At 36.2% G+C, this 27001-nt stretch overlaps 1 protein-coding gene across 1 annotated transcript in view; it reads right to left on the bottom strand.

The window, feature by feature from the left end:
* TOPAZ1 (testis and ovary specific TOPAZ 1) overlaps positions 1-27001 on the bottom strand; it is a 60916-nt gene that overhangs the window by 33170 nt on the left and 745 nt on the right. The window contains exons 2-8 of the mRNA XM_070776193.1: positions 23817-26256; positions 13034-13095; positions 12168-12295; positions 5236-5300; positions 3215-3357; positions 1611-1696; positions 752-877 (exon numbers count right to left, since the gene is read on the bottom strand). Of these exons, the coding sequence (XP_070632294.1) occupies positions 752-877; positions 1611-1696; positions 3215-3357; positions 5236-5300; positions 12168-12295; positions 13034-13095; positions 23817-26256 (3050 nt within the window). The remainder of the gene's footprint in view (positions 1-751; positions 878-1610; positions 1697-3214; positions 3358-5235; positions 5301-12167; positions 12296-13033; positions 13096-23816; positions 26257-27001) is intronic.

Raw genomic sequence — 27001 nt, 5'->3', positions numbered from 1 at the left:
TATTCAACAAAGGATTTGTATTCAGAATATAAAAAGAATTCTTGAGATGGATAAGAAAAAGACATCCTCTAGAATACAGATGAAATATTTAGATACTTACAGGAAGGGAATATTCAAATACCCAACAAACATTCTGAAAAATGCTCAATTTCATCACTCATGCAGGAAAGCATCACTGCCCACCCACTAGAATGGCTTAATATGGCTGATAACACCAAGAGCTGATGAAAATGTAAAGCACCCAGAACTCTCAGACCAAATTAAAAATGTAATTTGTTAAACCACTTTGGAAATTTATCTGGCAGTATCTAACTAAAGTTGAACATATGCAAACTCTTTGACACAATAATTCCAGTTTCAAGTATAACCCATAAGAATAGCTATATATGTTCACCAAAAGACATGCACAACACTGATGGCATTACTACTGTATTTACCAAATTTAGAAGCCATCCATCAAAGTAGTATTTATCAACAATATAAATTTTTCTATACTCTACAATGGTATAGTCAACATTATACAGTAATGAGAAAGAAACATCTACAATTAAGTAAAAAAATACAGATGAATCTCAAGCATGTTGAAAAAAAGAAGCTAGAAACAAAAGCATACAGAATGTATGATTCCATTTACATAAAGCTCAAAATCAGGCAAAGCTCTTATATTAGGATTTGATGCAAATCTGAATTAAAACCATATGACTGAAACGGTTATTAAAACAATCTCTACTTCAGACGTAACACATTTTACCTTTTCATCCCCTTGCTCAGGCACGTGACCAAACTTGCACTGTGATCGCTCACAGCCACGTAACGTATTAAAATGAAATTTGCAATATCTGTGGGGTATCATCAACCCTAGTGGCTTCTGGAACACCTAGAAAATTAGGCAAATTCCCTTTCTGTGTTAATTGTGAAACACTTACTGCAATCAAGTGAGAAAGCATTTGAAACAATCAGAAATAATATATGTCCAAAAAAAGTATCAAGATAAATTGTTTGCTAATTTGATTAAAAAATAATTCCAAACAATTTATATTTAAAAAAAATTATGATACAATCAATTTAAAGTTATTTGTCTGAATTTCTGCAATTTCATTTAGTGTAAAACTTATAGTCCACCAGTTACTACGGTTTCACTATACATGGCTTTAAATGTTTATACTTTCCCTCCTTGTCATGTGCCTGCCCTTTTTAGTTTTATAAAAAGTTACTTCTACTTTTATATATGCTTATTTCAGATGCATTTGTTAGAACTGAAAATTTCCTTAGCTTTTCTAATTAACAGAAAAAAGGTAATGAGTGAAAGTTATTTACAACAAGCTTTTCCTATCAACTGCTTTTTATTAATAGCTTTCTCCTTCACCATAGAAAACTATTCATTCTATTATTTTCTGTTTTGGATATCCCATCCCTCCCCCGCTCCCCCAGTCTTAAACGTCTTATATTGTTTGTGAACATTCTCTAAATTGCTACTCATTTTCTGTTCCTTTTCACTTAAAATCAACAAAATGTCCAGAACTGCTTAAATGATAATAAGGAAATAAAACCAGAAAGCCCCAAAGTATATGCTTATAAGATTATCATTATTTTTTAAGTAACGTACTTACCCCTACATTTTTTTCCCTCTTAAATATTTCACAAATTTCAGGATTCTGCAGCTTTAGGACAGAATGTTTCCCTGGTAATCTGAAATCTAGAAATGATTAAGAATGACCTTACATTCCAATATGTTATAACTTATGCCTTTCATAAAGTGAAATAGACTACTACTATATGTTTTAATATTTCACTTTGGACTTCTTTTGTTCAATTCACAGGCTGTTGCCAGTGGTATAGTTCTGTGAAATATACAATAATTTACACCTTAGGTGTTCCTTAAGGATGTCTAGATCTGAATTTAACATTTTAAATTCATTATAAGCTAAAGATACTTTCTTAAAAGCCTCACATAGCAGCATTGAGTACTATATTCAAATGATCGTTAAGTTAAACACATAATAAACTTTTTGTAGGGATGAAAACTACCGATAGACCTAGGTGTTATGGACTAAATTGTGTCTCTTCCAATTCATATGTTGAAGCCTTAACCTCCAATGTGCCTTTGTGGAAGTAATTAAAATTAAATGGGGTTATAAAAATGAGGCTGTGATCTGACAGAATCAGTGTCCTTACAGAGACATCAAGAGTGAGCATTCCCTCTCTCTTTCCAAGCACATGCACCAAGGAAAGGCCGTGTAAGGACTTGGGGAAAAGGCTGCCGTCTGTAAGCCAGGAAGAGAGCCAGAAACTGAACCCTACCAGAAACTTGATCTTGGACTTCTAGCCTCCAGAACTGTGTGAAATGAGTATCTGTTGTTTAAGCCACCCAGTCTGTGGAATTTTGTTACGCCAGGCCAGGCTGACTACTATACCAGGCATCATTATTCCTTAATGTTAGTCTTTTAAAATGAGAATTATGACATTTAGAAATTATTTTTTCTAAAGATAACATAGAAATGTTTTTTATCTTAAGTCATCTCAATTTTTACTTTGGCTGCATCCAGATATAATTTGAGACAAGTTGAAGTTTTTGCTGCATAGCTTTGCAGTACATTTTACTGTGACACCTGTAAAGCTTTTAAAAACATGTGATAATCACGGGCTTGCTTCTACAGGACACAAAAGCAGGCAGCATGAGGGCAGAGATGGGAGGTATGGAAGAGTTAGGTGTGAACTACATACACAAGAGGATTTGTTTCTAAATTAATTCTTCAATCTAGCTTATTTTGTTCACATACATCACTATGAATTATTAAAAATGACACAAAGTATAAAGTACATTCTTAATTTCTAAAACACTCAACTAAATTATGAATATTTTAGGTATAAACTGTAATCTACCTGTACTGCCACTATTGTGTAAATACAGATCACCCAGAAGTTGTTTAATCAAAAGTACTAACTAAAGGTGCACAAATCTTCTAATCTTAACACATCCTATGCTTGCTTCCACTTTCTTTTTATGGCCCCACCCTGCAGCTTGCAGGATCTTACTTCCCTGATCAGGGATCAAACCTGTGCCCCCTGCAGTGGAAGCACAGAGTCCTAACCACTGAACCATTAGGGAGTTTCCTCAATTATTTTCCTTAACTTTTTTGTTTTGGGTGGAAAAATCTCCTGTATCATTTCTATATTGTCAAAAGTCAATAGAATTTTATTAAGAAAATTGTACCATTCATCTGTGGATTCAGTAATGTATCTTCCTGATGAGCATTAAGATTCAAAGGCGGCAATGGCACTGGTAAGCACAGAGGTTTGGAGACCAGTGCTGCTAAGTGACATTCACCAACCATAATCTCTGTATTTTTAGAATCCCTGTTGTGTGAGCAGAAAAACCAAAATCAGAATTTAAATTTATTCTAAAAACATTAAAGTAATGAGAATCAAATAAGTAGAAACACATTCCAATGATATATATGTTCTACATACTATGCTATATACTACTATTATATACTATGATTCTTCAGTAGTTTCAATAGGTTGTTCCTGCCTTAATTAGAAAACCAATACTTTTTAAATGGCTAGGGTATGGGGAGAAGTGGGGTGGTAGGGTTGAAACTACAGCAAAACATTTTTGATCACGCTAGCCAAAAGGTTAGAGGAAGAACTAGATCAATGTCCAGATCCAGAAAAGACCATTCAATGATTCTAGTGACAGTGCAATGAAACAAATGAATTAAAAGTTATTCTTCAGGACAAGTATATATAATAAATTCATACATGTACTTGAGATCTTCCTTTTAGAAGAAGGCATAAGAAATATATAGTTTGAGGCTTCTGATTTAAACAGCTTTGATTATATTCTAATTAGTGAGATCCTATATAACCAGTTAAAGAAACCACTCTAATCTTGAGGTCACTTACCTAGAAAAATAAGTAACTTAAGCAGGCGGAAGGGTACAAAGTACCTCAGAGCTAACAGATATAAATGAATTTACTTTCTCAGAGAAAGACTCATGTCCTTATTCAGATACTAAAACATTTACTTTAAATACAATTCTAATAAGACATAGGTGAGTAAAAATAATAAGAGGGGACAATGCTTATAACAGTTGAAACCTAGTGGCATTGATGGAGTTTAATCATTTCACACAAAATAAAAATTTCTGCTTCTCTCCCCAACTAGGGATATCCCTGAGATATGCCATCATCATAACTCTCCTCCAAATAAAACAAAATAAACCAGGTAACATAAAACAAAGAGATATGAATTATGGAATTTTATAGATGGAAAAGATTTTCCAGTAAACTTCTTTTATTCTGATTAGATGATGAAATCCAGGGTAAGGTGGTCACTTGCCCAATATCACACGCCTGGTCATCATGGCAGAGCCAAGGTGATGACAAAATTCTGCAGGTTGCAACTATTTAGCTTGTAAACATAATGTTTTCTTATAGGAAAAAAAGTTGACCTTGTCACATTTTCTTTTTAAGATCTTCAAGCGGTAATGAATCATACTGTGCCAATCTAATTCTTACCTAGGCTTTTCTTTAACATAAAGATTCTCAGACTTGAGCATGTATCAGGGTTAGCTGGTGATCTTGCTGAAACACAGATTGATGGGCCCTATTTCTGGAGTTTCTGATTCAGTAGGCCAGGGATGGGAACAAAGAATTCTCATTTCTGGCAAGTTCCCACACAACGCTGCTACTGTAAGGCTCACACTTGGAAAAACACTGTCTTAACATAAAAGAACTTGAACAGATTTGTCACCTGACCTGACTGTGCCTTGCCTCATAGCAAAGTGGGTGTGAGAGGTGAATCAAATGATCTCCCAGGTACCCTCCAAACCTAAATTTGGTATCTGTAATATGTCCCAGTGAGTGTACTGTACCTCTCAGTACTAATCACTGCAGACATGGAAGATACCCACAAGCTGCAATGCTCATCTGATTTCAGCTATTCTTACCTTCATAACAATCACATCCACATCTTTTTTTTTCTTTTATTGTATCACCATTCCTCATTCCTTTCTCAAAAAATAATTTATGGCTAAAAAGAGTTAGTGACAGCTTTAAAGTAACTTATAATATCCTTGACTCTGTATATACCTGACATGTTAAATAATACCCACATACTGTTTATGACATAGTAGCCCAACTACATACAAGAGAGAATGAAAAACAGGCTCAAGACACAAATTACATGGATGACTATTTTAACATTATGTAATTAAAAATTATGTTACAAACCTTCTGCAAACTTCAGAAATAGTTTCTTTTTCTTCTCGAATAGCTACCTTGTCTGAAAATCTACACTGCGGAGAGATTATGGTTAAAAAATGTAAGTGAATATCTCTACATTCTATATTAGGCTACAAGGCTTACCAGATCAGAATGTATTAGATATTAATTAAACAACTAGCTTATGGCCAAGCCAGGAAGTAATTCTACTCTACATTATTTAAAACACTGAACACTGACTTCAAAATTTCCAGTGTTCAGAAAAATATAAATCAACACATTTTCCCTAGTTTTGATATCACCTTTAATTATGCAAACTACCATTTCTAATTATTTTGAACAATTATAGCCATGTTTCCTTTTATTTAGAAAGAACAGCTTTGAGTGATTTTTATTTATAGGTGGTATTTATGAACATAAATGTATTTTTCATTAGGAATATTTATATCTATTTAAAATGTTGGTATACTTAAAGCTCTTTACAATTACTATCTTGGGAATTGTGATTCTCTAATTACGAGAAAGTTATATATGCTAAAATACTAGGCTTTTGAAAAACAGACACCAAAATAAACCCCCCAAATCACCCATCATTTGGGTAGCCAGGGTTAACCACTTAATATCTTACTTTATATCTTTCTAGTCTTTCTAAAATGACACAAGAATATTTTATAATAACATACACATTATATATGCTATTATAACCTTTAGGAAGAACACTATAAAAATCAACTGAGGAACATGAAATATTACGATATAACATGTTCCTGGATGAGAATGTTAAATGTAAAAAATGCTAATTCTCTCCAAATTAATTTATACATTTAAAAAATTACAACATGAGTTTAAAAGAAAAGAATATATATTTCTTTCTTAGAAAAAAAGAATATAAGAACAGCCAAAAATTTTTAGATTTATAAAACATTTTGGTATCTTTTAAAGCAAACTTTCCTTACTGTTTTTATTTTTCAAGTAATTGACAGTATGGAATTGGTACAGACGTGAGCAATTAATGAAATAAAAGAGAAGGAGTCATTCTATACATAAAAACTGAAAATATTGAAGATGGCACTTGAAATTTGTGAGGAAATGATTCAATAAATAGTAACAGAACAACTAACAGGTAGTTAAGTTGGATGGAAAATAAGCGTGGCACCAATTCACCATATTCCAAAATACATTCAATAAATATTTAAATATAAAAAATACTGAAAGTATTGAAAATAAAATATGAGTAGTTATGTAATTTGGAGAGTAGAGAAAGCCTAAGATAACACCAAAGGCAGAAACAATGAATTATGGATCAACAGGTCTAAATACAAACATTTAAAGTATTTTCATATGCTAAGATGACAAAATCAACTGTCAAAATAAGAATAGAAAGGTTACATTGTTTCTACATTCTTTCTTCCAAGATAAAATTTAGATTTATATTGATAAATTTAAATATAATAAATAACACCAAAAAATACTATAAAAAGATACAGGTGAAAAATTTTAACTCCAAAACAGGGAAGTCTTTCTCTAAATACAACTCACAACTCAAATATCATAAAATAAAACTGATACATTGGACTAAATAAAAATAAAAAGCTCCTTCAAGGTAAAAAGTTCCTCTACTAAGTCAAATACAAATGAAAAATAGGAAAAGCTAGGGCAACATATGACAGAGAACCAATATGTTTAATATATGAAAAGTTCCTGCAAATAAAAAAAGATCAAAATCTGAAAAGAAAAATGGGCAAAGGACATAAAAAAGAAGTTCACAGAAGAAAATGTAAATGGCTTTTACACATACTAAAAGATGCTTAACTAGACTCATAAGAGGAAAGCAAGTGAAAAGTCATTTGTAAAAATACACAGATGGACAAAAATAAAAAAAATTTTAATACTGAGTTGGTGAGTGTATGGGGGAGAAAACTGTCATTCCCATACAATGTTGATGGAAGCATAAATCAAAGCAATCTTTATGTAGGGCAATCTGAAAATTCTACTTCTAAGAATCAATCCAAAAATGCTTGCACATATGCAAAATGCCTTATGCTCAAGGATGCATAATGCAACAATGTTAAAATAGCAAGAAAATGGGAACAAACCAAGTGCCCATCAATAGTGGAACTTGTTGAACAGAGTATATCCATATAGTGGATAATTATATAATTGTAAAGAGAAAGCATCCTTACATATATGGAAAGGAAACACTCTCTATTATATAGTAAGTTTAAAAAAGATGGAATGGTATGCTATCGTTTGTATAAAATTAAAACGAATACACAATAGGTCCAGTTAGAGAAACGGCAAGTATCTCTTACTGGACTAATCCTTTTTCAGGTAACAACTATAAACCTTAGACAAGATATTAAAAAAAACTGGATGCAGCCTGGATGGGATTGGGGGAGAATGGATACATGTACATGTATGGCTGAGTCCCTTAGCTGTTCACCTGAAACTACCACAACATTATTAATGGGCTATATCCCACAATAAAATGAAAAGTTTAACATTTGAAACAAAAAATAAAAAGAATACACAATAGGTCCAGTTTAAAAAATGGCAAGTATGTATCTCTTACTGGGCTAATCCTTCTTTAAGTAACAACTATAAACCCTAGACAAAATACAAAAACAAACAAACAAACAAACAAACAAACTAACTGCCTGAAGACACCGGAGAGATACGAAAAGCAGACACAGTCTGGAGGGAAAGAGGGAATGACACCGGGTAACAGTCCTGTTTTTATGACACTGGGTAACAGTCTTGTTTTTATGAATTTATTCTTAAAGGGAGAACTCAGTTGTAACCACTTGGAAGGCTAAAAATTTGCCCTTCTGAATGAAACAAAGAACCAGAAGACAGAGTTGAGGCAAAGTCAGAAACTGGGATGTGAGGTTGGGGACCCTGGAAAGGAGACAGCCTAAGAGAGGAAGTCCCTAAATGTGCTTTAAATTTGGTCCAAACCTCCAGCTGACCCTTGAGCTATACCTTTGTAAGGCAGACTCCAAACAACCCAGGTGACACTAAAAGAACTGAAGAAACATTTCAACTCCCTACTACCCCGGGAAATAACCTGGAGGATGAGCCCACCAAAGTTGTTGAAGAAACCTAAGCATGCCATCACCAGAGAGCCCAGCAAGTGCAAACCTGGGCGCTTCTTTCAAAATACCAAATTATAGAGACGGAAAACATATTAATGGTTGCTAAGCTTAACAGATGTTAGGGGTAGGGAGGGAGGTGTGACAAAGAGGTAGTATAAGGAGGGTCTTTGTAATGATGTAATTATCATCTTGATTGCACTACAGGTTACAAAAATCTGCACACTTGATAAAATACACAGAACTGCACACCCTCATTATACTAATACCAAATTTCTGCTTCTGATAGCGGGCGTTAAGATGAAATCATGCGGGGAAACTACTTTTGCAACTTCTTGTGAATTTACAATTGTTTCCAAATAAAAATTAAGGACACTAGCATTTTGACTATCTGGGGCTCAAAACTAGAATCACTAAGCAATTACCACCATGGTAAACCTAAAAATTGTTGTATATGGATTCTGAGTATAACTGATACATAAAAGAAAAAACAAGGCCTATAGGTGGAAAAGACAGAAATATATACAGATATATAAAATCAATAAGGAAGCATTTCTAAAAATTCACAGAAAACCATACATAAAAGCAGAAAAAATGGTAATCTAGACCTATGCCCTATAAATCAACTTATTTACCCTCTAAAATTCCTAAAATGTAAGGTGACAGATAGTTAAAGTTTGTTAATCCCCAAATCTGGGGGCCAGATATCTTAAATATTATTGACAGGGTCATGTATTTTCTAAAGGGTTGATACTTTGAAGCTTACCATGGTATCAGAAGGATAAAAGCATCATTTCTCTTCTCTTAAACAAATCCAAAAAATAGCATCACTCTAGGAAGCAGCTAAATGCTTTTGTGGATTATTTTTAAAAGAGCTAATATTGAAAACAGTCTACATCTTTAAAATATTTAGCGTTAAGAACTCAGTGAATTCTGGCAAACATCTCTTAAAATCTATCCTTGCAGAAGAGAATGCATTAAGTCTTCTCTCTGCTTTAACAACAACAGGATACAAACTGTTTATTTTTTAATGTTTTAGAGCAAAGGTTGGCAAGCAATAGCCTGCAGGCTGCCTGTTTTTGTAAATAAAGATTTATTTGAACACAGCAATTGACATTTGTTTTCATACTGTCTATGGCTTCTTTCTTGTTATAGCGACAGAGTTAAGTAGCTGTGACAGCAACCATAGGGATCACAAAGCCAGAGAAGTGTTACTATCTAGTCTAAATTTTAAAGTAAAGGTTTGCTGACCTCTGCTATAGAGTCAAGGGACTCTACTGTGTGACCCTGGATAAGATACTAAGTCTCAGTGTTTTCATCTGTGAAGGGAAATAATAGTACACATTTCATGTACAGTAAAGTATTAACTCAGTAAATCTGGGTTGTCCATATGTTATCTGTTAAAGGCTTGGCCCATGACCTCCCATGCAAGGTGGCCAAAACAAACAAAAACACATACAAGAAACAAAAACCTACAATCATTTGTATTATTATTCTCTATCAGCCACTGCTCTAGGTGTGAAAGATTCATTTGTGAGCAAAATGGACAAAAATCTTTGCCTTTACGGAGTTTCATTCTAGCAGGAGGAGACAGAGATAAACATAAATAAGTAAATGTAAAGGATGTTATATTATGACAAGTACAAGAAAGGGGGATATGAAATGTTGACAGCAAGGAGAACATTGCAATTTTAGACTGGACGGCCAGGGGAGGTCTCCCTGAGAACATGAAATCTGAGTAAAGATGTGAAGGAAATAAGAAAGTCAGCTATATAGTTTTTATTTTTTTTAGGAGATAAATGCCAAAATCAAAGGCCCTGAAGTAGGAGAAAGCCTGGTTTGTTCCAAGAACAGAAGGAGGCTAAGGGGGTCAGGGTGCAAGAGCTAAGGAGAGTAGTCAGATCAGAGAGGATTCAAGGTTGGGGAGGAGGAGGAGGGGACAGATAAAGGGTCAAGTAGGTCATAGTAAGGACTGTGGCTTTGAGCCTGAATATTAAAAGCCACTGGAAAATTTGAAGGGGAAGAGTAACATGATCTAACCTATGCTGTGTTGACAATAAACTATAAGATAATAATATTAGAAGCTGGAGAAATGTTAAGAAGCCCCTGCAGTAATTCAGGCAGGAGATGATACAAGGCTGGGCCTGGGTGTGATGTGGTGTGGGTGGGAGTGAAGAAAAGAGGACAATTTCCAGACATCATCTGAAGCTGAGGCCAGCAGGATTTCCTTACGGTCTGCATATGGAGTGAGAGAAAAAGAAAGGAAGAAAATCCAAGGTTTCAAGCCTAAGTGATTTATCAAGGATGGGGTTGCCATTAATAGAAAAGGGGGAAAATGACAGGAAAGGCTCGTGTGTGGCAGGGGAGGGGACATATAACAGGAGTTCAGTTTGGAACATGTTAGGTTTGAGAAGCCCAATTGGACATCCCAGTGGAAAAGTCAAGCAGGCAACTAGATACAAAGCTCTGCAGCTCAGAGAAGAAGTTCAAGCTGGAGATGTGAACTTGAGAGTCTTAGCACACAGGTGGCATTCAGTGCAATGAGGTTGCATGAGATCATCTAAGGAGCAAATCTAGACAGAAAAAAGAACAGATTTCTGGTCTAGGTGCTGGGTTGCTCCAACACATAGAGGTCAGGGAGATCAGGAGAGACCAGCAAAACCAACTGGGAAGTTGTAGACAGAAATGACACCAGGCAGGTTATATTTATCCTGAAAGTCATGTGAAAAAAATGTTTCAACAAAAGTGTAATTAACTGCTAAATACTAGTGACAGTTTCAGTAAGATTAAGACTGAACTATGTCCATTAGATTCAGCAACGAGGAGGTGGCTGGGAAGTGTAAGAAGGGTAGTTTTGGCGGAGGTGAAGGCGAGTATCTTTGGAACTGGAGGAAAAAGTCTGGAGATGGTGAGTCTAGACAAGCTTTTGGAGAAACAGGATGACTGCTAAAAAGGAAAAAGGAACCTCGAAAGTGCTTTTTTTGTGGTTTTGTTTGAAGATGGGAGAAAAGAATGCTGATGTCGAACAGAATGATCCAGTAATGAAAGGAGAATTGCTGCAGCGTATTTTAAGAGAGAGAAGAGGTGGATTTTAGCACACAGGTGGAAGGAACAGCCTTGGCCTGTTCACCCATTGTAACAGGAAAAACTGGAGTTTCGGGAACAGATGCAGGTAGGTGGTCTAACATGTTGGTGGGAACTTAAGTTCCTTTCCAATTGTTTCAATTTTGTTGGTGAAGCAGGAAATAAAGTCGCTAGCTGTGAGGACAAATCAGGAGGAATAAGGAGAAAGAAGAAACCATGAAATAGTTGTTGAGGTGTCAATTAAATTATTCAACAGGTTAAGGCAATCATACACTTTATCTGGCAGATAACTGATACCCTGTTTTCCCCATATCATACACCAGTGGTGTGTTTCAACATCAAATTAGGTTTATATTCAATTCCTAGGCCTTCTGCATCTGTGGTTGAATAACTGATGCTTGCATTCATAGCACTCAGGCACTGTGATATTCCAAAATTTCAAAGAATATCAAATGATATTTAGTACTTTGTGTTTACTGAGGCAGGAAGATATGTAACAATTTTGAAAGATTCATATAGGTTTGAGAAGAACCTTAAAAGCTAAATATGTAATTAAATAGTACACCCTATTTTCTCAGACGAGTGAGACTCTGTTAATACTGTGCTTATGCCAGGTACCAAACTATATAGTCCATGGCCAGAATGATGTGACTTTTATTCAAAAATAGGCATTATCCTGTTGCGTGAGTGCACGGCTAAGATGAACTTCTATATTTACCACCATCTGGACCAAGAAATAAGGAAATGCAAAAAATTCTCTAGTACCTTTTCGTCCAAGTCTGAACTTTTTGTCTGTTCACTTAGGCCTCTCGGTTTTTCATTTGAAGAAGTTTCATGAGTAACTTCTCCTAAGGAAATGTTTGCATCTTTGGAATCATGTTTTATCTCACTTGCTGAAAAGAAGTAATATTCAACTGTAGAAACTTTAAATGGCAAAATAACCAAGTCATTTAGAGATTGTTCTAAAAGTGAGTTAGAATTCAGAGACTCTTTTAAAGTCCAATGTGACAAATATGAAATAGCATTTTCAGCAAATTATACATTTATTCCTCCCTCTCTATCAAAATAACTCCATTACATGGTATAAAAAGATATGGCAGTAACACAAAATTAAGACATAAAGATAAATTTAAGAATCTTTCTTGATCATGTCCAGTTATTTTCAATATATTTTTAAAACTTGGAAGTTTCTGAAATTAACTTTCCAATTAAATTATTTCCTGCAAAGATTTGGTTATTTAAACTTATGATTAACTGTTAATTACAAAAAATATTAAAAAGGACTCATTTATTTATTTATTTTTTTTTTAAAAAGGACTCATTTAAAATATGATTAAGCTTAAATACATATTTCGGTTTCAAAATAAGACTACAAAAATTGCTGAGTTCAATTATCTTTTGTAGATAAAGCCTAACAAAGTTATTTTTTAAATAATCAAATGGAAAATTTCTCAAAATCTGATCTGCCAACCAGGTAGTTAAAACTGAGAAAAACTGACAAAGTGTGTACAAGAGGGTTGACAGACTCTGAAATGAAAAGCCTCCTTTTTAAATGAATTTATTCTGACTGTGCCTAAACAGAGATACAAAAACACTTCAATGCTATACATTATGAAAATGTCAAGTTTTACCTGCTGACAAGGAAGCACAGATCTCTGACTTCATTGATCCAGGATCCGGTACAGGCAGTTCCCTATTACAAAGCAAACAGAGCTTAAACATTATCACATATTCTTGCAGAACTATCCACTTCTCTAAACATTATATAACACTAGCTTTAGCAGCTGGTGAACATCAGCTCAAGTCCTCCAAGGTCAGAGTACTATTCAGGGACACACACCTAAGTCAATTCTGAATTTGATCCTTTAATCACATTCACCACAATGGTTAGGAAGTGCTGCCATTCAAACTTTGTTACTCAAAGAGAACTGAGAACATATACCAAGCATTTGAAACATTTTTTTTAAGTATTACATCAATGCAAGATAATGACTAACTCTTACTCTCAAGCATGCATATATGTGTCTTACTGTCAATGTAAAAGGATGAGTTTGTGAGCAGTTTGAGTCTTTTTTTTTGGTAGTCTCTGAATACAACCTAAGATCTAATAGTAACAGCTATGGAGATGACAGTTAAGCCAACCTGGGTTCAAATATTGTTCTGCCACTTACTATGTCAATTGTAGTAAAATTATTAAACTTCTTTGAGTCTAACCACATCTATAAAATGAGAATGCCACCCACTCATGAGGTTACTGTGAGGATTAAATGAGATAAAATGTTCTTAAAGCCAATGGCATAGGCTCAACAAATGAAAACTACATTTACAGGAGCCACTCAAAAAATGGCTTAATATTATTTCACTTTTAAAAACTTAAGACAAAAAATAAATAAAAGTACACCAAATATAATATAGTAAACACCCATGACCTCACTACTTATTCCTTTAATAAATGAGTTTTATTAAACTTGTCCTACAGTTCTATGACTGCCCATTGGTTCAGGGATACTTCCTAGCCAAGAAAGAAGAAAACACATTTTATATACACCATTCTTTGAAGGCTTTGGAAAACATGAAGTAATTTTCCCCCAACATAAATACTAGAAACAGAAGTTGTTAGAGGAGGTAACTGCTGGCCGACCTGTGAGCTGGACCCAGGTAATCTGGGACTCCTCATTCCTTCATGTGTCCTTGGAATGTGTGTTCTGCTTGCCTTTCCCACACTGGAAGGTGCCCAAGGACACTGCCTTGGGATGGTAGGTGCTGTTGAGACCATCTGGATGCTATATGTGACTGAACTCAGTTAAGGTTTCTATGTAATCTTCAAGTATTCTGGAGGGTCTTCCCTGGTGGCTCAGTGCTAAAGAATCTCCTGCCAACACAGGAGGCAGGTTTGATCCCTGATCCAGGAAGATCCCATATGTCGTGGAACAATTAAGCCCATGTGTCACAACTATTGAGCCTGTGCTCTAGAGCTTGAGAACTGCAACTAATGAGCCCACGAGCCACAACTACTGAAGCCGGTGTGTTCTAGAGCCTGTGCTCCGCAACAAGAGAAGCCACCGCTACAAGAAGCCCACGCACCATGGCTAGTGAATAGCCCCTGCTCATTGGAACTAGAGAAAAGCCCGCACAAGCAACAAAGACCCAGCACAGTCCAAAGAAAAAAAGGTTCTGGTGGACTGGAGTGAAGATCTGCTCATCATGCAGCTGCCCAAGACAAGCCTCGGAAGTAAGTTCCTTTGCTTATTAAGTGAAGTGAAAGTGAAGTCGCTCAGTCGTGTCCGACTCTTTGCGACCCCATGGATTGTAGCCCACCAGGCTCCCCAGATCCATGGGATTTTCCAGGCATGAATACTGGAGTGGGTTGCCGTTTCCTTCTCCAAGGAATCTTACTGACCTAGGGATCGAACCTGGGTCTCCCTCATTGTAGGCAGATGCTTTACCATGTGAGCTACCAGGGAAGGACTTGCTTACTAAACCTGTTACCTATTAATCTGGAGTGATTTGCCTCTTTCTCTGGTTTCCCTCTGCCTTGTGTGTGTGTGAGTGTGTGTGTGTGTGTTGTGGGGACAGTTTCAGATTACACCTAGAAAACTCATGAGGCTGCCAATTATAAGTATACAGTTTAAAGAAAGGAAAAATAAAATTACAAACCAGACAGAAACATATACAAATCTCCCTCACCCCATCTTGACTCATGTCTATCTACTAGAGTATCTCCATTTCAATATTTCAAAGGTCTCTTCAACTCAACATGTCTAAATTTGAGCTCATAACCAGCACTGTTCCACAGTCCTAACTGTTCTGATCAGGGAATTGAAAATGCCCTTCTTTGAAACAAGAGAAACCAGGTATCATCCTTAACTCCTACCTTGGACCTTGCCACCATGTGATGAATAGATCTGCACTTCCTAAAATCTCTCTTAAATCCACCCCCACTGCTGGCTGAAGTCACCATGTGCTTTGATCTAGTTATTACAACAGCTCTTTGCCAATTTATTTTCCACACCCAAGTTATTATGATTTTTAAACTGTAAATCTGATCAAATTTTCTACTTAAAAAGTCCTTCAGTGAATCCTGATATGTTCTTAGAATAAAGTTCAAAATCACTATGGATTCTAGTTTATCTAGGATGATTCGTGTATGCCTCTTAACCTGGTGTATTAATTATTAATACCTCCCCATGTCCCTCTCAAAATTTTTGCAACTCAAAAGGTCAATTCTACTGTCATCCTATTTACAAGGCCCCACACAACGGAGCTTTCTGCATATTCTATAGCTTCATTTCCTACCACCTAAACACTAAGCCGTGGCATGTTATTTCTGTCTCTCAGTTGTAACATGCTCTTCCCTGTGGGCCTGTCTATAGACTCTTGCTTCCCTCTCACTTTTCTACTCACTTTTCTTTGCCTATTGCCTAGTTTCTGCTTATTCTTTAGTGTTCATCTTAAATGTCACGAGGACCAGGAAGCCTTCAACATCTTGTATTTTTCCTATCATATTTTATTGTATTTGTTTAATCATTTGCAGCCCTTGATAGACTAAACACTCTATGAAAATAAGGTCCATAGGCATCTAGTTGCTCTCTGTATACTCAGCCCCTAACATCTTCCTGGCCAGACATGAGGGAGACTCAAATGAATATTCCTGTTTAGGAACTTCCGATATAGGAGAAGGCACACATACATAATATCCTGAGATACAGGCCAAGAGAACTATTGGAACAAATCCCTAGAATAACATCTCAAATGTGATTTAAAGGACAACTGAATGAAAAGAAAGGAATTTGCAGATAAAGAAACATATGTAAAAGGATTCAAATATCTGACATTGTGGAAACAGTGAGCTGCCTGCGCTGCTCATCTTTTATTAGCCTCTCCTTGCACTTTTCCCCTCAACAGCCCCATAGCTGCCAAAGAGAGAACGGATGCAGATCCACCAAAGAGCCATAAAAAGCCACGCCAAGCAATTTAGACTCTGACCTTAGGTGGCTGAAAGCCACTGGAGCATTGCCAGCAGTCACTGGAAGATCAATTTCTATTTCCGAAAATTACTGAAGAGGAGGATATACCAAAAGAGCTCAGGAAGATTAACTAGGAGCTAATTGTAATAATATAGAAAAAATATGAATAAGATAATAGCAGTGAGAATTGAGAGAAAGGAAAAACCATGAGAGAGATTTAAGGTAATAACATGAAAAAGATGAACTGACTCAATAAATAAGAGAATTGAAGGATGTTTCAAATTATCCTGAAAGTTATATTCACAAAGAGGTATGGCTCCAGACACATAAGAGATTACTCCTTAAAAAAAATCCAAACCCCAAAAGGCAAATAGGTATAGCAAGTGTACTGCTTTTATATCAAAGTATTACAAGAGTACTTTTAATACTGCTGGTATAGTTCATAAGGGTGAGAAACTTTTCACTACGAACAACTAACTTACAAGGAAGGTAAGATTGCACATGCCAATCTTGTTAGAAGTAATTTTGTTTCAAATTTGTGAGACACAAAGAGATGTAAAATTTTTAACTTTACCTAGAGTAGAAAAAATAAAACTGTAACTCCCATAAATATATTACAACTTTGTGTCAGTGGAGCAGAAAGGGAGAAAAATGAAAGGGAGGAGGAGGAAAGGAGAGAAGCAGACTTGGTTGAGGCTACAGAATACAGGGAATCAAAAGAGAAGATCTGAGTAAAAAGGAGAGGAGACTTAGGGAAGCTTCTGAAGAACAACACAGATTACATGAAGTTTATCCTCTAACAGAGCATTTTTCAAGGGAGTGATGAAATTTAATGGGTTCCAACCAGGATTTTTAAGTAAAACAGAATAAAATAAAAATATGATACTACACCACTTGTAGTAAGGAAAATATTATTTTTATAAATCCAGTGTCTTACATATTCATAAGTATGTACCAGATTGTAATGTAAAATGTATCGTTAGTATGGGTAACTGACAAAAAGGTTTGAAGATGACAGCTCTAGAATAATTATTAACAGAAAAAACTTGAAAACTATTGCCCAATAAAAATTCAGAACGTTACTGCTTCCTTTCGAGATGCTAACTATAGCTGAATGCAGTCGATGTTCACTTATTTATATATTCACATCCTGATTGTGAAAAAGACTACCCTAAACTTACTGGGGCAATTATTCTGTAGATAGTAGTGGCCAAAAGCAGAGAAGTATTACAGTATCCAATTCACTGGGCCAGAGGTTCCCAAGCCTAATGCCATGATGTGCAGTGCTCGGTTTCCTGATGTTACAAATAATAACTCCATCAAGTACAATACTATTTATTCTAGCAAAAACAAACAATGGTTTATGTGGTCCAAAAGACAAAAAAGTAAAAATCAGAACAATGCTTCTTTATACCTGATACTTTAAAGAGGAAGATGAGATGAGAGAGGAAAGGGGCCAAAAGAAAACAATGTTTGCTGGCAAGTCTATAGAGTAGTGGATTTGAAGCCATAGAGATAGCCAAAATGCCACTCTTCCAGCATGCTGTTTTGGGGAGGGGAGACAGATTTTGGAGCAGGTGGGCCTGGGTCCAGATCTGAGCTCTGATACTGACTGAGCTGAGTGTTCTTTGGAAAGTTAGTGACTTTGACTCAGTTTTAAAGATAGGGCCAGTTTCAATCTCTGAATGGTTCCACTTGCTGAAATAATATATGTAGCTAGCATAGGATAGACACAAAATGTCAGTTCTTACAATTAAGTGTAAAATTATGTACTAGAATTAGTGCCTCAGACACTCAGTGAAAAGGGAAAATGGACCAAGGTGAACTTCTTGAAAGACAGGCCAAGGAGTCTATATACAATACATGAGGGAGAGAGAGAGAATGACCTTTACTTTTGCTGGAAACTGGTTTTTCTTTTGTTTGTTTTTTTCGGGAATTTGGCATGGTAAACCTGGTGACAGAAGGCAAATCTCTTGGGGGAAAAAAACTAATTTTCTAAGATTCTGGGGAAGTAAGTGGGGTGGGTTTCTTGAGATGATATAGTTTACCCAGGGTACATTCATGCTAGGCATGGGTCTAATGGGACTCAAACTTTTTTCCCTTTGTCAATCTAAATCAATCCAATCGCTAAGGAGCAGTACAAATTTTGGTTTTTCTCAACCCTCTTATCTGGGCTTCCCAGGTGGTAAAGAATCCACCTGCCAATGCAGGAGATATAAGAGATGTGGGTTCAACTGAGCATCAAACATACAAGAGCATACACAACCCTCTTTTCTAACCTAATTAAAAGACGCTTACTCCTTGAAAGGAAAGTTATGACCAACCTAGACAGCATATTACAAAGCAGAGACATTACTTTGCCGACAAAGGTCCATCTAGTCAAAGCTATGGTTTTTCCAGTAGTCATGTATGGATGTGAGAGTTGGACTATAAAGAAAACTGAGTGCAGAAGAATTGATGCTTTTGAACTGTGATGTTGGAGAAGACTCTTGAGAGTCCCTTGGACTGCAAGGAGACCCAACCAGTCAGTTCTGAAGGAAATCAGTCCTGAATATTCATTGGAAGGACTGATGCTGAAGCTGAAACTCCAATACTTTGGCCACCTGATGCGAAAAGCTGACTCATTTGACCCTGATGCTGGGAAAGATTGAGGGAAGGAGGAGAAGGGGATGACAGAGGATGAAATGATTGGATGGCATCACCGACTCAATGGACATGAGTTTGGGTAGGCTCTGGGAGTTGGTGTTGGACAGGGAGGCCTGGCGTGCTGCAGCTCATGGGGCTGCAGAGAGTCAGACATGACTGAGCAACTTAACTGAACTGAGTGTTCTTGTACCTCAGTTTACATATTTTCATTTCAAACACTTTAGTTCCCAATTCCCTAGTTATATAGTTGTTGTGTAGTCACTAATTCACATCTGACCCTTTGTGATTTGATGGACTGCAGCCTGCCAGGATCCTCTGTTCATGAGATTTCCCAGGCAAGAATACTGGAATGACTTGCCATTTCCTTCTCTAGGGGATGTTCCTGACCCATGGATCAAATTTGTGTCTCCTGCACTGGCAGGCAGATTCTTCACTACTGAGCCACCAGGGAAGCCCCAGCTATATATTAATAGTAATTCCCTTGAATATTTGGCAGATTTTAAAAATCTCAATGATCCACTGTATAATATCACTCAACTGAAATTTTAGTATTTGTGACTGCAGATAATGCTGTGTCCTAGTACAGATTAACAGCATTGACTATTACAGACATTTTCAGATCACTATACTCACAGGCTAACTCAAAAGTTTTACCAATTTTACTCATTATCCATTTCTAAGTTCATCAGTTCAAGTCTTCAGGAATTAGTTCTAACATGCTAATGCTTTGAAATTTAATATGGACTTCCAACACTGTGGAGATTGACAATGAATACATATTCTAACATAACTGAAATACCTTACAAATTCTCCTTAACAAGGTCTGAGACTACTTCCCCCAACCATTAAATTAACTCAGGTTTGTCCACCTATTTTACCAAGAAGAGATAGTTTAGAGCTTCTGAAAACTTCCAGGCTTAGCCATCTTCAATTTCTATTTCTGTAAAACAGGAACTCTTTGCTTTCTGCCATTAGAGTGGTATCATTCGCATATCTGAAGTTGTTGATGTTTCTCCCATGACTCTAAAGGCAGAAAGTGAAGAGGAATTAAAGAGCCTCTTGATGAGGGGGAAGGAGGAAAGTGAAAGAGATGCTTAAAACTAAAATATTAAAAAAAACTAAGATCATGGCATCTGGCCCCATTCAGTTCAGTTCAGTCACTCAGTTGTGTCCGACTCTTTGCGACCCCATGGACTGCAGCACGCCAGGCCTCTCTGTCCATCACCAACTCCTGGAGTTTACTCAAACTCATGTCCATTGAGTCAGTGTCCCATTACTTCACGGCAAATAGAGGGGGAGAAGGTGGAAGTAGTGACAGAGTTCATTTTCTTGGGCTCTAAAATCACTGAGGATGGTGACTGAAGCCATGAAATCAGAAGATGCTTCTTGGCAGGAAAGCCGTGACAAACTTAGATAGTGTGCTGAAAAGCAGAGACATTACTGTGCCGTCAAAGGTCTGTATAGTCAAAGCTATGGTCCTCGCAGTGGTCATATATGGTTGTGAGATCTGGACCGTAAAAAAGAGTGCGGAAGAATTGATGCCTTCAAACTACGGTGCTGGAGAAGACTCCTGAAATTCCTATGGAAGCAAGGAGACCCAACCAGTCAATCTTAAGGGAAATCAACCCTGAATATTGTTGGAAGGACTGATGCTGAAGCTGAAGCTCCAATACTTTGGTCACCTGATGAGAAGAGCTGACTCATTAGAAAAGACCCTGATGCTGGGAAAGACTGAAGGCAGGAGGAGAGTGGGGAGACAGAGGATAAGATGGCTGGATGGCATCACTGATGCAATGGACATGAACTTGGACAAACTTCAGGAGATGGTGAGGGACAGAGAGGCCTAGTGTGCTCCAGCCCATGGGGTCACAAAGAATGGGACAGGACTGGGAAACTGAACAACAACAACACAGAAACTCAGAATCTAACAGGTTTCAAACTCTTAGTGTCACAGATTGAGGAAAAAAGAATGTATTAATTAGCAACTGGTTGGTAAAAGGGAGAGAGATGACATTAGAAATTATATTTTAAGCTTCATCTAGTTCTAGAACCATTCATTAACAATTTTCTGTACAACTATTAGACCCTCTGGTGATCAGGCCTCCATTTTTTCCTGTTAAAGTTTATTCTAGCACTGTGGATAACTGTAAAACTGGTATTTCCAATGTAGAAAAAGGAAAATACTAAAATAACTACTAAGGAAATTTTCAAGTTTATTTAAAAATCCAAACTTTAGAAGCAGAAATGAAAGAAAAAGAAGAGCTAATACAAGTATCATTGATGTTTCTGCCATGAAGGAAAATGAAGTTAAAATAACAGAATAACTATCTGAAGTAAATTTGATACTGCAAACCAAAATGGTTCAGCTTGGGCAGGAAAATCTGATACATAATTTGATACAATACATAATCCTAAAACAGAAAGCAAGAAGTGAATAAAAAAAAAGAAGGCAGTTTAGAGACGGGCAATGGAGAATTAGTTTGGCCTCAGACTTTTCCACTATAACACTCAAAGCCAGAAAGCTGGGATGAATAACTATATAGTTGTGAGAAGAAAAAATACAAACTAAGAATTTTTTACCCAACTTGTTCACAATAGGCATTCTTATGTGCCCAAGATCTTAGGAAACACAACAATCAAGAACCATTGAAAAAAAATTGCTCTGAAATCTAGTCAACTAAGAAATGAATCAAAATAGTCAAGATTAAAGGAGAGTAAAAAGAATTGATGGTAAAGACTGAATCAACTTAAATACAGAATGAAGTCTTTGGAAATTCAGATTATTGATGAGAATGTAAACGTTACAAGCCTTAACAAGAAAAAACAAGAAATTTTAAGAAAAATGTAAGGGGTAAGATTGGGAGAAAAAGTGAATATGTTCGTCTTTTATCAGGAAAGCAAATGTTACTGTCTGAAGTTAGAACACAATTTTTAAAAGTCATGATAACAAAACTCAAACTTTAAAATAATCTTTCTTATTAGCTTGGGACCAACTGTTAGGAACTAATTTCTTGTGGTAAAGAGGTTTTTGATTCAGCAATTCCTTTAGTTTTACTTCAGTCTCTCCCTCCCCAAGTTAAGTGTAAGTAAAATTAAATGTTTTTACTAAAAAGTGGCATGATCTAATTTCTGAAATTATATCCCCATACATGCCTAGACAGAAGTCTGGAATGACGCACACAAATTTTGAGTAATTAATTTGTTATTTTGGGTGGTGGGATTCCCTCCCTTTTACACTTCTATTGTAATGCACATGTGTCATTTTAATGCAATCAGCCATTATTCTAAGAAAGGAAAAAAAGTATAAAAAACAAACTTTATGCCCACTTCGTAACACTTCTCTCTTTCTCGCTTCAATTGCAGTTCATTGTCAACATCCTGTTAATTAACAGATGTTTGCTTTTGAATGCCAGATTTGCTCTGATTTCTCTTTGCATTCCTCAAAGGAAGCATGGTAGAGGAAGAGTTAAAAGCATCTTTAATAACTACCCTTTACTGAGCTCTCACTATTCATCTAGTGTCAAACTAATACCTGTCCCATCCATTCACTGATTTAATTCTTACAACCCTGAGGCAAGTACCTCCCCTTTTAACAAATAAGGTAAAATAATTTGCCTAAAAGGTCACAGAGCTATTAGGGCAAGGAGAAGACTCAGAAACTTAGGTCGGGCTATAAGATAGTTCAAGTTCAGATTCTGTTACTAGTAGTGTCAACCTGGACAAGGGACAACTTGTCACCCTCATTTTTTCCACTTCAAAATGGCAGATTACCATCCTCATTACATGGTTTTAAAAATAATAGATAATTAGTATTATCTATAGATAATAGAGCTCTTGGTTCTTCCTTTGGGATATAAAAAGTACTCTATTGGGTGATAGGTTACAAGTTCTTGTAACACTAAGAACATCAAGAAGAATGTAGTATCACTAAATTTATAAATACCAGAGAAATTTAAGTCATGTACCATTGAATCTTAGTGAAATGTGTTTTCTTATTTTGACTCTGTCCACAAAACACTCCAATATTCGAGTATTATAACATACAAAAACAAATTAGAGCTTCAAAATTATGAAACTTAGTAAAATATAATATTAAATAAAATTTGAGCCAATCAGATAGATCAAGTTCCTGAACATGATGGTTATTACTTGGCTCTGTTTAAAGATGATTCAGGCAAACTCACCCTCTTTGGGGACTAAACTATCATTTAAAACCATCTCCCTAAAAATAAAACCATGAAAAAAAATTTTAAGCTTTTTCCCTCTGAAAAGTGGTTTAACTTTTGATTTACTTTTAAGTTTTAATTCAAATAAACTTTTCCAAGACTTCTCTGACAAGTGAAAAATAAATTTTTTTATCTAACAAGGAAGCCACAGAAAATGGGTTAAAATATATATACAGCACTTTTCTTAATAAGTAACTTGACTGAAATGAAAGTATATCTGTATATTTACAATGATTAAAAAGCATGGAGATCAACTTAAGTGACTTTTGAAAGAAGCAATCTCAGTAATTTAAAAAGCCACTTTATAAACCACCATTTAAAATTCCAAACAGCTGATCTGCTCCATTATAATTTCAAATATAATAATCATTTTATTTCAAGTCTAAGTTTCAGGATAATGACACTTCCAGGTCTCAGCAATAATACACTATATTACATTTAATAAATAACTGGGTTGAAAAAATAATGGAGCATCAATATGATCACTGAATAAATTAGTGACACCTAAGACCAGAAAGTGCTTTTGAAACCTGCAACAATAATCTGCACCAAAAGGCATATTTGAACATGCATACCTCAAGTCATTGCTTGGTTCTTTTTTGTCTGGAAGTTCCATGTGCTTGGAGTCTGTCGATTGATGCTCTTCAGCAACATTGGGCTCCTGGCTTATCATGGGAACCTCTGAAGGAAATGAGAGTTCCCCTTCATTGGAGACTCCAAAGAGGTCTGGGTCATCTTGAATTACATCAATTAAGAGGACATCATCTTCATATGCTTTCAGAATATCTGGAAACCCCACTTTAATTTCTGAAAAGTTCTCAGTCATTTTTCTACCACTAACTTCAGAGGAAACTGCTTTGAATGGTTCTTGTTCATTGGAATAGAAGGTGGGATTTTTCTCTATACATCCAGGATCACAAGAAAATGTATTATTTTCAACTGTGAGAGAACCAGCTGCATTATTAGAAATAATACGGCCTGATGCAGAGATGTGGTTAGATGGTTGTTTATTATTACCTTGCTTTAAAAAGCTCGGAGCAATAATACAGGAATTCTTACTGCAGAATGAGTCAGAACTAGCTTGCACTGGAATTACACTACGTTGTATACTCAAAGATTGAGGTCCTGAAGTTACTGTGACAGCATTTTCTTTAGTCCTACTCTGCCTTACCTCTGCTCCCGATACACTGTCAAGAAGTTCTAGGGGACTATATACTTCTCTCTCTGATGACTTGGCATTAATTTCTTTTCTTTTTTCTGTTTTGTTCTTAAGTAAAGGAATTTTAAAATTAGTCAGCCGTCCTGTGTTCAGTATCTTAACTAGGTCTGGAACAACCAGTGCTTGCTTAGTAATGCATGCTTTTCGATGAACAGTTTTGCTTGTAGAGTTATTTGCTTCCTGACCATCCTGGGAAGCCACCGTCAAATTCAGTTTTGTTAAATTCCCTCTATCTTTTTTTTTACTTCCTGTTAAGTTGTGAGTCATATTAGTCAATGAAGTATCTTCAGTAGTATTAGAAACTACCTCTGATGCACTTCTGCTTAGTTCCTCTGACTTCATTTTTTCATCATCATTGACTATAGGTTCCTTTATAACCACTGAAGTAGGTTCCACTGTAGAGACTGAAGGTAAACAATTTAAATTAGAATCCAATTTTTCTATACTTGAAGATGCACTGTTTGTTTCTGTTACAGAACTTTGTAGCATTAATTTGGAGTCAGTTAAGTGAGTTTGATTCATTTGATGTTTAAGAAAATCATCCTGCCTAGAACTTTGTGGCAAGGAAGCTTTTTTCCAACACTGGGCAGATATTCTAGCACATGAATAACAAGGCCAAGTTCTTTTGCCAGTCATTGGTATTGTTCTTTGACAGCTATATTTAGATTCTTCAGCTTCATTCTTCAAGCTTTCCCTAGAAGACCTCTTTTCAATAGGAAAGCAATCACTAAGTGACTTCACTAATGAGTTTTTCATTGACTTAAAATAATCTTCTGGTGGATCCATGCTGGTACATCCTAAAGGCTGTGAAACATTCTTTGTTTCTTCTTTTGAAAGTTGCTCAAGGGCTTTCTGAAACACAGCATTTGCACAATGTTCAGGACTTGTTTTTTTCCCTGTTTCTGGAAGACTTAATAAAGGATCCATTGGTGACAGCGTATTATTATTTACTTTTCTCAAAACTTTCAAAGAACTTTTTTTAGCTTCTAAAATCTCTGTTTCTTTACCATCAGCACCTGTTTGGTTTCCTTGTAACATCAGCTCAGATTTGTTACACATATTAGAAAACTTCATCTCAATAACCATTCCATTTCCTTTTTCAGACACCTTCATCCTTTTTCTGGATTTTCTCCCAATACTGCTCTCCTCTATTGAATGTTTAGTTTTTTCACTTTGAAGGCAGGAAAATAAGCCATTATTTTTACTTAGGTACGAATCATTTTCTTCAAGCAATAACTGACTTACTCGCATTACGTTTTCTTCAGTTTGTAAAAGCTGAGGAATATTGCTTGGATCAGTCTTATCTATGAGACTCCTAGGGTTTTCTTTCTTTGACTTTGAGGAATTTTCTGGTACATGCATACATCCTCCATCAGGTTTATATGCAAGGTTATTTTCATCATTACAATCCTTGGAATGGGAGAGACAACTGCAATCATGTAATTTTAAAACAGAATTATTTTCTACTCCAGGTGACAAGCTGTTACAAGAATATTTCAGAGTATTCTTGTACAGTTCATCTTGGAATTCAACCTTACTGTTTTGTGTAGCCTTATTTTCAGTCATTTTGAGAGCTGGGCTTTCTAAGCTTTTACATTTTTTAATTCGAATTCTTCTTTTAATACCTTCTACCAACCTTTCCTTACCCAAAGACTGCAAGAAAGCCATACTTTGAAATTCACTGCATTCCACTGTTGGGAAAGATTCCGAACTGGTTAATGATTCCTTTCTTACCAGGTCAATCCCTGGCTGTGGATCATCACTTGAGGCTTCAGTAACTTTTCTTTTTTCCTTGGCTGATCAAAACAACAAAACATACCAGAGAAGATTTTATATTGAGGGGGAAAAAGCAATACAAATTAAAATTAAACAAAACAAAACAAAAAAGTGAAGTCATCCATTTTTATTTCCCTGAATAGCTCTAGGAAAACATAGGTTTGTTTTTAAAATCAAAGACCTAATTTCTATTAAGGAACTACATGCGAACCTGTATAAATTCTAAGGTAACTGAATAACCTCTAGCATCATCACTCCACACTAGCCAAAGTGGCTCACTGGTAGGAGTCCCTTTTATAGTGCTGTGCTGTGCTTAGTTGCTCAGCTGTATCCGACTCTTTGTGACCCTATCGGCTGTAGCCCGCCAGGCTCCTCTGTTCATGGGGATTCTCCGGGCAAGAATACTTGAGTGGGTCGCCATGCCCTTCTCCAGGGGATCCTCCCAACCCAGGTCTCCTGTATTGCAGGCGGATTCTTTACTGTCTGAGCCACCAGGCTGCTGCTAAGTCGCTTCAGTCATGTCCGACTCTGTGCGACCACATAGACGGTAGCCCACCAGCCTCCCCCATCCCTGGGATTCTCCAGGCAAGAACACTGGAGTGGGTTGCCATTTCCTTCTCCAATGCATCAAAGTGAAAAGTGAAAGTGAAGTCGCTCAGTCGTGTCCGACTCTTAGCGACCCCATGGACCGCAGCCTACCAGGCTCCTCCGTCCATGGGATTTTCCAGGCAAGAGTACTGGAGTGGGGTGCCATTGTCTTCTCCA

The sequence above is a fragment of the Bos indicus genome, chromosome 22 (genome assembly GCF_029378745.1).
Source record: "Bos indicus isolate NIAB-ARS_2022 breed Sahiwal x Tharparkar chromosome 22, NIAB-ARS_B.indTharparkar_mat_pri_1.0, whole genome shotgun sequence".
Classification (NCBI taxonomy): Eukaryota; Metazoa; Chordata; class Mammalia; order Artiodactyla; family Bovidae; genus Bos; species Bos indicus.
This window is presented reverse-complemented; position numbering and strand designations above follow the sequence as displayed.